The 13,335-nt window shown below is 43.2% G+C and overlaps 1 protein-coding gene across 1 annotated transcript in view; it reads right to left on the bottom strand.

Moving 5' to 3' along the window:
- Positions 1 to 13,335, bottom strand: part of LOC141155470 (nuclear receptor subfamily 6 group A member 1-like) — a 260,468-nt gene that overhangs the window by 33,396 nt on the left and 213,737 nt on the right. The window contains exon 4 of the mRNA XM_073642336.1: positions 9,905 to 10,135. Coding sequence (XP_073498437.1) covers positions 9,905 to 10,135 — 231 coding nt within the window. The remainder of the gene's footprint in view (positions 1 to 9,904; positions 10,136 to 13,335) is intronic.

Raw genomic sequence — 13,335 nt, 5'->3', positions numbered from 1 at the left:
ACCCCCATTACTAACCCCATAGTCAAAGTTAAAAAAAACACAAACACCCAGAATAAAGTCCTTTAATTGAAATAAAGACACAATCCTTTATTGTTCTAAATTAAACCATACTTACCGTCACGCCCATTCCAGCTGAAGCCAACGATCTCCTGCAATAAAAGAAAAATAATAAAGCAACCTCATCCTTACCTTTCCATGGTTCCCACGACAGCTTCAGCTCTGCTACATCGAGATGACAGGCTGGACCGCAGCAGAACGCTGCCATCCAGCCTCTCATCCCGCAGACACTGAGAAGCGCAGGCTTGCTTGCGCTGCTCAGCGTCTCTCTGTGACGACATCCAGATGAGCCGAGTTCATGTCCAATGAACTCGGCTCACCTCATGCACGTCACTGACAGCGTGGGAAAATTCTCACGCTGAAGCGGTGAGTGCAGGAGAATTCTCCCACGCTGTCAGTGACGTGCATAAGGTGAGCTCATATCCAATGAACTCAGCTCACCTCCTGCACGTCACTGACAGCGTGGGAGAATTCTCCTGCACTCAGCGCTTCAGCGTGAGAATTCTCCCACGCTGAAGCGCTGAGTGCAGGAGAATTTTCCCACGCTGTCAGTGACGTGCATAAGGTGAGCTCATGTCCAATGAACTCAGCTCACCTCCTGCACGTCACTGACAGCGTGGGAGAATTCTCCTGCACTCAGCGCTTCAGCGTGAGAATTCTCCCACGCTGAAGCGCTGAGTGCAGGAGAATTTTCCCACGCTGTCAGTGACGTGCATAAGGTGAGCTCATGTCCAATGAACTCAGCTCACCTCCTGCACGTCACTGACAGCGTGGGAGAATTCTCCTGCACTCAGCGCTTCAGTGTGAGAATTCTCCCACGCTGAAGCGCTGAGTGCAGGAGAATTTTCCCACGCTGTCAGTGACGTGCATGAGGTGAGCCGAGTTCATTGGACATTAACTCGGCTCATCTGGATGCCCTCACAGAGAGACACTGTGGAGCGCAAGCAAGCCTGCGCTTCTCAGTGTCTGCGGGATGACAGGCTGGATGGCAGCGTTCTGCTGCGGTCCAGCCTGTCATCTCGATGTAGCAGAGCTGAAGCTGTCATGGGAACCATGGAAAGGTAAGGATGATGTTGCTTTATTATTTTTCTTTTATTTCAGGAGATCGTTGGCTTCAGCTGGAATGGGCGTGATGGTAAGTATGGTTTAATTTAGAACAATAAAGAATTGTGTGTTTATTTCAATTAAAGGACTTTTTTCTGGGTGTTGTGTTTTTTTTAAATACTTTACTAGAAATTCATGGTGGTCATGTCTAATATTGGCGTGACCCCATGAATTTCAGGCTTAGGGCCAGCTGATAATGCCAAGCTGGCCCTAACCCCTTTATTACCCAGTGAGCCACCGCATCAGGGCCCTGGATGAGTTGGGTACAGCGCCAGAAGATGGCGCTTCTATGAACGCGCCATTTTCCGGGGTGGCTGCGGACTGCAATTTGCAGCGGGGGTGGCCCAGAAAGCTTGGGCCTCCCTGCGCTGCGGATTCCAGCCCCCAGCTGCCTAGTTGTACCTGGCTGGACACAAAAACAGGGCGAAGCCCCACGTCAATTTTCTTTAAATTATTTCATGAAATAATTAAGAAAAAAAGGGCTTCCCTATATTGTTGTGTCCGGCCAGGTACAAATAGGCAGCTGGTGGTTGGGGGCAGCCCGTTCCTGCCTGCTGTACCTGGCTGGACACAAATATAGTGCGAAGCCCCACGTCAATTTTTTTTAAATTATTTCATGAATTTCCTGAAATAATTTAAAAAAATTGAAGTGGGGCTTCGCACTATATTTGTGTCCAGCCAGGTACAGCAGGCAGGAACGGGCTGCCCCCAACCACCAGCTGCCTATTTGTACCTGGCCGGACACAACAATATAGGGAAGGCCTTTTTTTCTTAATTATTTCATGAATTTCATGAAATAATTAAAAAAAAAGTACGTGGGGCTTCGCCCTATTTTTGTGTCCAGCCAGGTACAACAAGGCAGCTGGGGGCTGGAATCTGCAGCGCAGGGAGGCCATGTCCAATGAACTCGGCTCACCTCATGCACGTCACTGACAGCGTGGGAAAATTCTCACGCTGAAGTGCTGAGTGCAGGAGAATTCTCCCACGCTGTCAGTGATGTGCATGAGGTGAGCTCATGTCCAATGAACTCAGCTCACCTCCTGCACGTCACTGACAGCGTGGGAACATTCTCCTGCAATCAGCGCTTCAGCGTGAGAATTTTCCCACGCTGTCAGTGACGTGCATGAGGTGAGCCGAGTTCATTGGACATGAACTCGGCTCATCTGGATGTCGTCACAGAGAGACGCTGAGCAGCGCAAGCAAGCCTGCGCTTCTCAGTGTCTGCGGGATGACAGGCTGGATGGCAGCGTTCTGCTGCGGTCCAGCCTGTCATCTCGATGTAGCAGAGCTGAAGCTGTCGTGGGAACCATGGAAAGGTAAGGATGAGGTTGCTTTATTATTTTTCTTTTATTGCAGGAGATCGTTGGCTTCAGCTGGAATGGGCGTGATGGTAAGTATGGTTTAATTTAGAACAATAAAGGATTGTGTCTTTATTTCAATTAAAGGACTTTATTCTGGGTGTTTGTGTTTTTTTTAACTTTGACTATGGGGTTAGTAATGGGGGTGTCTTATAGACGCCTCTCCATTACTAACCTGGGCTTGATGTCAGCTGGCATTATAAGCTGACATCAACCCCAACCCTATTACCCCCTGCCACCGCACCAGGGCAGCGTGGAAGAGCGAGGCTAAGTGCCAGAATTGGCGCATCCTATGAATGCGCCATTTCTGGGGCGGCTGACGGCTGGTGTTTCTAGCCTGGGAGGGGGCCAATATTCATGGCACCCTTCCTGGGCTATTAATATCAGCCCCCAGCTGTCTGCCTAGCCTTTGCTAGCTATTAAATTAGGGGGGACCCCATGTCATTTTTTTTGGGGGGTCCCCCACTTTAATAGCTAGTAAAGGCTATGTATTCAGCTGGGGGCTGATATTAGTAGCCTGGGAAGCTCCGTGGGTATTACCCCCTTCCCAGGCTTCAAACATCTGCCCCAGCCGTCTGCTTAACCTCCGCTAGAGCCTAAAATTAAGGGGAACCCCACGCCAATTTTTTTAATAATAAATCCTTTATTTTAATACTAAATGACAAGTACAGTAACCAACACTATCACTGTACTTCATATATATGTGACTGACATGTTTCTATCTATCTAATCTATATGTGATGCTCTATCTTTCTGTTATAAATTGTCGGGTACCGCTGCTGAATTGCCGGCCGGCTTTTTTAAAGAGACAGTGCATGAAAACACTATTATTTTTTTAAATAAATCCTTTACACTAAATGACAAGTATAGTAAGCAACACTATCACTGTACTTATTATATATGTGACTGACATGTTTCTATCTATCTAATCTGTGTGTGAAGCTCTATTCTTTCTGTTCTAAATTGTCGAGTACAGATGCTGAATTGCCGGCCGGCTTTTTTAAAGAGACGGTGCATGAAAACACTAATATTTTTTTTAATAAATCCTTTACACTAAATGACAAGTGCAGTAACCAACACTGTCACTGTGCTTCTTATATGTGTGACTGACATGTTTCTATCTATCTAATCTATGTGTGATGCTCTATTCCTTCTTGTCTAAATTGTCGGGTACCGGTGTATGCCGCTGCTGAATTTGCCGGCCGGCTTTTTTAAAGAGAGTGTCTTCTGAGCAGTTTGTCAGCTTTTGGACACCTTTGCAGGTGTTTTCTATGTGTTTCTATGTGTTTTTGTTTGCCTGCCATTGGTTTTAACGGTGTTCGACGGTGTTCTAAGGTGTTCGACGAACAGTTCGACGAACAGTTCCTCGAACATCCCGGTGTTCGACGAACCGAACCGAACCCGAACACTACGGGGGTGGCTCAACACTAGTGCAGAAGTCTGGTGGATACACAGCTGATAGTCCTACTGAATAGACTGTTAGAATTTGAATTATGGCAAGAAAAAAGCAGCTAACAGTCTATTCGGTAGGACTAAGTAAAGAAAAACGAGTGGCCATCATTACTTTAAGAAATGAAGGTCAGTCAGTCCGAAAAATTGGGAATACTATGAAAGTGTCCCCAAGTGTAGTTGCAAAAACCATCAAGCGCTACAAAGAAAATGGATCACATGAGGACCGCCCCAGGAAAGGAAGACCAAGAGTCACCTCTGCTTCTGAGGATAAGTTTATCAGAGTCACCAGCCTCATAAATCGCAGGTTAACAGCAGCTCAGATTAGAGACCAGGTCAATGCCACACAGAGTTCTAGCAGCAGACACATCTCTACAACAACTGTTAAGAGGAGACTTTGTGCAGCAGGCCTTCATGGTAAAATAGCTGCTAGGAAACCACTGCTAAGGACAGGCAACAAGCAGAAGAGACTTGATTGGGCTAAAGAACACAAGGAATGGACATTAGACTAGTGGAAATCTGTGCTTTGGTCTGATGAGTCCAAATTTGAGATTTTTGGTTCCAACCACCATGTCTTTGAGCGACGCAGAAAAGGTGAACGGATGGACTCTACATGCCTGGTTCCCACCATGAAGCATGGAGGAGGAGGTGTGATGGTGTGGCGGTGCTTTGCTGGTTACACTGTTGGGGATTTATTCAAAATTGAAGGCATACTGAACCAGCATGGCTACCACAGCATCTTGCAGTGGCATGCTATTCCATCCGGTTTGCGTTTAGTTGGACCATCATTTATTTTCAACAGGACAATGACCCCAAACACACCTCCAGGCTGTGTAAGGACTATTTGACCAAGAAGGAGAGTGATGGGGTGCTACGCCAGATGACCTGGCCTCCACAGTCACCAGACCTGAACCCAATCTAGATGGTTTGGGGTGAACTGGACCGCAGAGTGAAGGCAAAAGGGCCAACAAGTGCTAAGCATCTCTGGGAACTCCTTCAAGATTGTTGGAAGACCATTTCCGGTGACTACTTCTTGAAGCTCATCAAGAGAATGCCAAAAGTGTGCAAAGCAGTCATCAAAGCAAAAGGTGGCTACTTTGAAGAACCTAGAATATAAGACATATTTTCAGTTGTTTCACACTTTTTTGTTAAGTATATAATTCCACATGTGTTAATTCATAGTTTTGATGCCTTCAGTGTGAATGTACAATTTTCATAGTCATGAAAATACAGAAAAATCTTTAAATGAGAAGGTGTGTCCAAACTTTTGGTCTGTACTGTATATATATATATATATACATACATATATAGACAGATATATAGATATATATATATATATATCTGTCTCTACACACATATATATATATACATACATATATTATATATATATATATATATATATATATATATATATATATATATATATATATATATATATATATATATATATATATATATATATATATATATACACACACAGTCATGGCCAAAAGTATTGAGAATGAGACAAATAGTAATTTTTCCAAAGTTTACTGCTTCATTTTTTGTAATGGCAATTTGCATATACTCCTGAATGTCAAAGAGTGATCAGCTTAACAGCAATTACTGTACTTGCAAAGTCAATATTTGCCCAGAAAATGAACTTTAACCCCCAAAACACATTTCAACATCATTGCAGTCCTGCTTTAAAAGGAGCAGCTAACATCGTTTTAGTGATTGATCCATTAACACAGGTGTGGGTGTTGATGAGGACAGGGCTGGCGATCAATCAGTCATGATTACGTAAGAATGACATCACTGGACACTTTAAAAGGAGGCTGGTTCTTGGTATCATTGTTTCTCTTCAGTTAACCATGGTTATCTCTAAAGAAACACGTGCAACCATCATTGCACTGCACAAAAATGGCCTAACAGGGAAGAGTATCGCAGCTACAAAGATTGCACCTCAGTCAACAATCTATCGCATCATCAAGAACTTCAAGGAGAGAGCTTCCATTGTTGTCAAAAAGGCTCCAGGGCGCCCAAGAAAGACCAGCAAGCGCCAGGACCGTATCTTAAAACTGTTTCAGCTGTGGGATCGGACTACCAGCAGTGCCGAGTTTGCTCAGGAATGGCAGCAGGCTGGTGTGAGTGCTTCTGCACGCACTGTGAGGCGGAGACTCTTTGAGCAAGGGCTGGTTTCAAGGAGGGCAGCAAAGAAGCCACTTCTCTCCAGAAAAAACATCAGGGACTGACTGATATTCTGCAAAAGGTACAGGGAGTGGACTGCTGAGGACTGGGGCAAAGTCATTTTCTCTGATGAATCCCCTTTTCGATTGTTTGGGACATCTGGAAAACAGCTTATTCGGAGAAGAAGAGGTGAGCGCTACCACCAGTCTTGTCTCATGCCCACTGTAAAGCATCCTGAAACCATTCATGTGTGGGGTTGCTTCTCAGCCAAGGGAATCGGCTCACTCGCAGTCTTGCCTAAAAACACAGCCATGAATAAAGAATGGTACCAGAATGTCCTCCAAGAGCAACTTCTCCCAACCGTCCAAGAGCAGTTTGGTGCCCAACAATGCCTTTTCCAGTATGATGGAGCACCTTGCCATAAAGCAAAGGTGATAACTAAATGGCTCATGGAACAAAACATAGAGATTTTGGGTCCATGGCCTGGAAACTCCCCAGATCTTAATCCCATTGAGAACTTGTGGTCAATCATCAAGAGACGGGTGGACAAACAAAAACCAACAAATTCTGGCAAAATGCAAGCATTGATTATGCAAGAATGGACTGCTATCAGTCAGGATTTGGTCCAAAAGTTGATTGAGAGCATGCCAGGGAGAATTAAAGAGGTCTTGAGGAAGAAGGGGCAACACTGTAAATATTGACTTGCTGCATTAACTCATTCTAACAGTCAATATAACCTATTGGTACTCATAATATGATTGCAATTATATTTCTGTATGTGATATAAATATCAGACAAACACTAATAAAAACCAGAGGCCAGCAGATCATGTGAAAATATAATTTTGGTGTCATTCTCAAAACTTTTGGCCATGACTGTATATATATATATATATATATATATATATATATATATATATATATATATATATATATACATAAATGTGCCAAAAATTTAAATAAATAAAAAAAGTTTAGCATATAATCTGATCAGCTTTCTTATTAAAAAATAGCCATAAAGTTAAATAATAAAATACATATATGATACTGGCAAAATACTATAATATATACAAAAATATAGACATTAAGCATTGGTATTACTGTGGCAATACCAGGTATGTACGACATTTTTTTTATTTTGCGAAATTTACACTATATGGACATTTTTAAATGGGATTCATTTATTTTATCTAACAATAGTAATAAAGATATAATAAATATTATATATAAATAATATATATATATATATATATATATATATATATATACATACACACACACACACACACTACACATATGTATATTATTAGCAATAACACAATGTTATATATAATAAAGTTAAAATGCTATTTTTCTGAACCCTATATTGAAAAATGGTGGCATTGCCGTTTTATTTTTTCTTTTTCAGCTAATTATTCCCCCTAAAAGTATAAAGGCTAATCAATGGGTTATATGTAGCCCAAAATGATACCATTGAAAGCACCTATGAATTTACATGATGAAAAAATAAAAGCAATACCGGGCAGAGTCCACGGACAAGGCTGGTGCTGCTCCGAACATATTTTTGCAGTCTTCTACAAGTGACCAGGACCGGCTCCAACAATTACTGTTCTATAATGAGTCCAATGGGATATATCTGCCAGATTGACGTGTACAGGTGGCAGGAACAGGCGGATTCTCCCACCGCTGCAATAATTTATGTGATGTTTAATATTTTATCGAGCCAGAATCCGGAAAAAAAGAACAACCGGTAAATGAGAAGTTCTGGTAAATGTGTCTTTTGTAAAGCGGTTAAATTGGACAAAAGGCCCGTCATATGTCCATGTATATGAGCAGATAATAGAGATTTACAATCTGGCTCGCCTGCACCACACTGCAGTTACATGCACAGTCCACTAGGTGGAAACTAGACACCATTAAATTGCTGATATTAGGATGGCGGACAAGAATTACTTGGAGTATTCACATCCGCGACCCACAGGTCATGCTTTCATTCTCCATCATTTACTCTGTAGAAGCAGAAAATGTCGTTATTGGGCGACAGCATAAAGTCCAGCGTCGTCAAAAATGGAACAGTAGCTCATAGCAACCAATTAATACAATCTGCCAAGATCAGAAATATAATTAGTTACTACGGCAACGGACCCAGTATTAGGAGAGTGCAACATAAGCTCTTTCCTGTGTCCGTTTTGCGGCAGCACATCCTGACCGGACTTAGAATGGCGGCCACACTGCGCTTGCCTCCGTCTCTACCGGTTGTACACAGAAGGGGATTCACTAATAAATGAATTATAAAACTGTCTAATAGGTTAAAGTGTCTTTGTTGCCCATATCGACCAATCACAGCGCAGCTTTCATTTTTCAGGAGCAGAATTTAAAAAGAAAGCTGTGGTGTGATTGGTTGTTATGGGAAACAGATGCTTTTTTTTTTCTTTCGGTTTTCATTAATCTGCCTTATTATTACGTCTGTTGTAAGCAGGTTGGGCTTGTGTTTGTAGTTTAGTAAGGCCACTTTCAGATGGACCTCCTGGGGTGCAACTAACCCAGACTTGCGTAAATACAAGTCCAGTTCAGTAGAACCCTAGGTATTGGGGCCATAATTAAAATGGAAATGAACAATATGACATCCCCATTCTTTAAGACTGTAGGGGGTCCCAAAATTCAAATACCCACCCACCAATCATTTATGCCTTATTAAAATAATTTACTATATGAGAAAACCCCTTTAAAGGAGAACTTTCATTGGATATTTTAAATTTAATCTGAGCAACTCTTCTAATTGCCCCTGCTCCTCTGATTCAGGAACGCTTTTTCTTTTTCCTCTGTGCCCCTCCGTGTCACAGGGATCCGGCTGTAGAAGGTCACTGCGCTTGGCATTGCAGACGCCTTCTTGATTCTCTCATCTCTGTAGTGTAGAGATATCCTTCTTCCTTTAGGACCCTGCAGCGACCTCCACCTCCTGCTGCTAATTGACACACCCTTGCTTGGTAGTTAGAAACTCTCAGTGTCTTCAGAGAGTCGCCGATGTTCATCTGTCCATGCATGGAGTACTAGTAGTCGGCTAGTTTCTCCTTGGCCTTCCCCTGGAGGACAGTTGGCGCTATCACTCTGATGTCTTCTCAAGCTAAGTGTTTGTTTGTTTACCTTGCTGTCTTTAGTTACAGTGGGGCCTGACTAGTGTTCACCCCATCCCCTCCCTATCTAGGGACATTCAGGGATTAGTTTTCCTGCTCGGCGATAGGTGAGAAACCTATATAGGGATGACAGGGTAGTCAGGGTGATATTAGATCTGCCTAGGGGTCTCCACTCCCCCTTTCCCTAGTTGTTGGGCTCCCTTCGTTGTACACTTGTTCCTTCCCTCACCTTGCTTGACACTCCGTTCCAAAGTTATGCCCTCCTGCAATAAAGAAGAAAAATTTCCTTTTAAGCAACTGGGCGTATACCACAGAACTTTTTTATGGGCGTGGCTGTGATTTAATTGGCCAGCATCAGGGTAGGAGAAAACACGCCCACAGAGAAGTTTTGTGGTACACGCCCAGTTAGTTGAGGGAAAAATTTGCTTCATTACTGGGGGGCATAGCTTTGGAATGGAGGGGCACAGAAGAAAAAGAAAAACTGTTCCAGAATCTGTGGATAAACGCCAGTCGAAGGAGGTACTCCATTTGAATTTAAAAAAATCAGCGAGAAGTCCCCTTTAAATTACTAGATATTGCATATAAGTTTTATTAAATTGATTTATAAAAATGTAAAGATGCAACACTGCGTTACCTTTCCTGTTCATCCCCATTTGGAGGCACTTGAGTAGTCGACAATACTGGCAACGATTCCTCTGTTTGCGCGACATGACGCAGTTCTTGTCACGGCTACATCGGTATACTCTCTTATTGCAGATACTGCGCTTAAAGAATCCTTTGCAGCCCTCGCAAGAAATGATGCCATAATGGAGGCCTGTGGCACGATCCCCACAGATAAGGCACGCTCTCTGATCAACGCGGTCATCTAAGAAAGAAAGAAAGAGAAAAATAACTACGAGGAAAAAATAAATAAATACGATGTGAACCATATAACAAATGAGTAGTACAAGGATGATTGAAAACATGGAAGCCCCTGGTTTTACCCAATATTGCAACTCCATTCCATTCATGTGAATAGGTCTGAGCTGCAATACCACACACAACCTGCGGGTAGGTGTGGCGCTACTTTTTAATAAAAACGTCATGTTTTTCTAATCCTGTATAACTTCTTTGAAGGAATTTACTAGAAGCATTGCAATATAAAAGGTCATATGTCAAATCCTGGACGACAGTGACGAAGCTTTTGAGCCCTAGGGGCCCAGAGCATAATTTAGTACCCATTAGTGGGTCTTTTTTTCCCTTGCCGGCACATTCCTTCCAGTATGGTTATGTGGCCACATTACAAGGCAGCCTCTATTCGAACATCTGCGTTAGCAAATACTGGCATTGTCGGGAAAATAAGAATTCTGGAACTTGTTTTCCTAAAACTCTACATTGTGCTGTTCCTCCATTGCTCCTCCTAAAAACTTCAGATTAAATTGGGAGTTTCCCTACACGGTCAGCGCTGATTGGACAATGTCAGACTCTGTAGGGTCACGCCAACAACTGGAAACACCCAATTGTCAATTTATTTTTAAATTTCTAGGTTGTACGAAGTTAAGAAGCTATCTCCTATCTGTATTATAGGAGAAAACTTCCCGATCGTTGAAGGACCAACTTGCTGGAATCCCCACGATTAATTCGAGGGGTTAATCGAGGCTCCGATTAACAGAATTACAGAATCTACTGTAATCTACAGAATTCTGTTAACAGAATCTACTGTAACAGAATTACATTAGATTGTTTTGCTTCGCATTGATTATCTAATCATTTGAAACAGGCAATACACTACGAGAGATTTATTGTATTCCCAATGAACAGGATTAACGAGCATAGGATACATTTCCAAATAAATGAAGCATCTCTACTTTAATAAAGCTATCCTCCAGCCTATTATCTGCACAGCAAAAGCCAGCAAACATCATTAGCCGAGACGAGGGCACAGATGCCTAGGGCCATACAGACACATAGATCTGCTAACTTGGCCCAATGGCCATGATGCCCCTTTTGTAGTCAACACACAAAATAAATCTTATTTGGTTCTACACAGTACAACTTCCACTGGCCCCGTATCCCTCACAATGGGCAGTGAGATCCTATGGGTTTATTTTCTGTCTCCAAAGACATGAAACCTTAAACATGGGGTCTATGGTGATGGCCCCATCCATCATCTCTCTACTGGAGTACTGTATCTCAAAGATTTCCAATACCAGTGGAAGAAAAGTATATAAAAAGCGAAAAGATGTCCACCATAGTACTGATGATCATTACAATTTAATAAGTAGGGGTTCTCAATTTTGCAAGTTATCGCTTTAGCCAAGAACTATCAAGTTTTCACAGGGTCTGTGAAAAGAATCCTAGTCTAGAAGGAAAACCTACAAATGATCAAAACTATGGTCACTGCTTTTAAAAAAAAAAACTATTGAAATTAAGCTATGTATATGATAAGACTGGACTGAAGAAAACGCTGTATTGATCCTAAAAACCTGGGATAGGGGATAACTTCCCGATTGCTAAGAGTCCAACCAATCCCTTGTGTGCAGGGCTGTGGAGTCGGGAGTCCATTTTGGTGGAGTCGGTATAAAATGGAAAGGGGATAACTTCCAAATTTAAGACTACCACTTCAAAATTTAAAGAAAACGGGTTTACTAAAGCTTTAACAAATTTTATTGATCACCATTACCATGGTGGACATCTTTGCATCTGTTATATGCTCATCTTCAACTGGTATCGATATCACACTCCAGTTCTTTGGCTCCCTCTGGTAAGGTTGGCATCCCAGCTCCTGAGGGATTGGAGTCTTGGTGGCATCGATCAATCACTAGTGACATTGGTCCACCATCGATTTCAAGCAATTGGGTAAAGTTGTGCCTATTGTAGCACGTTTTAAGGTGAGCACCCAATTTTAACTCCCCCCCCCCCCCTACTTGTGGGGTTGCAGACATATTAACCCCTAAATTCAGCCTTTTGTGCTATTTTTTATGCCTCTATAACCCCGCTGACACCACAGATATTTGTGTACATTGTATAGTGACAGAGAGCTGGACAGAGAGGGGGTGTTGGACTACCCTGAACAAGGCAGCATATCCTCCAATGATAATCTTCTGCTGATAAAACACTGATTGTATTGAAATAGCAAAACACAGCCTAGTAGGCTCTCTGAACATACATCATGCTGCTCTCAGATTACATAGGAGAAAACTGCTGACATATTCCCTTTAAATGAATGAGGTATAATTAGAGTTGAGTGAACCATTGCTGTAAAGTTTGGGGTTTTTAGCAGACACCTAGTGTCCGGTGCTGAACTCCGAACACTGACTTCTCCTGGAAGTCTGTTTTACAGTTCAGGAGAAAAGGAGAAAGGTAGAGGGGAAGAAGGAAGGGGAGGGGGAAGGGGAGGAATGAGGGAAGGGGAGGGGGAAGGGGAGGAATGAGGGAAGGGAAGGAGGAAGGGAAGGAATGAGGGAAGGAGGAAGGAATGAGGGAAGGAGGAAAGAATGAGGGAAGGAGGAAAGAATGAGGGAAGGAGGAAGGAATGAGGGAAGGAGGAAGGAATGAGGGAAGGAGGAAGGAATGAGGGAAGGAGGAAGGAATGAGGGAAGGAGGAAGGAATGAGGGAAGGAGGAAGGAATGAGGGAAGGAGGAAGGAATGAGGGAAGAAGGAAGGAATGAGGGAAGGAGGAAGGAATGAGGGAAGGAGGGAGGGAGGGAGGAAGGAATGAGGGAAGGAAGAAGGGAGGGAGGAAGGGGAGGAGGAAGGAAAGGAAGATGGGTGGGAAGGAAGAAGGGAGAAGGGAGAGAGGAAGGGAGGAAGGAAGGAAGGGAGGGAGGAAGGAAGGGAGGGAGGAAGGAAGGAAGGGAGGAAGGAAGGGAGGAAGGAAGGGAGGAAAGAAGGGAGGAAGGAAGGGAGGAAGGGAGGAAGGGAGGGAGGAAGGAAAGGAAGGAAGGGAGGGAGGGAGGGAGTGAGGGAGGGAGGAAGGAAGGAAGGGAGGAAGGAAGGGAGGAAGGAAGGGAGAAAGGAAGGGAGAAAGGAAGGGAGAAAGGAAGGGAGAAAGGAAGGGAGAAAGGAAGGGAGAAAGGAAGGGA

The sequence above is a fragment of the Phyllobates terribilis genome, unplaced genomic scaffold (genome assembly GCF_046119375.1).
Source record: "Phyllobates terribilis strain yellow unplaced genomic scaffold, ASM4611937v1 Scaffold_7__3_contigs__length_470593459, whole genome shotgun sequence".
Taxonomy (NCBI): domain Eukaryota; kingdom Metazoa; phylum Chordata; class Amphibia; order Anura; family Dendrobatidae; genus Phyllobates; species Phyllobates terribilis.
Note: the sequence above shows the minus strand (reverse complement) of the source record. Positions and strands in the feature narration are given on the sequence as shown.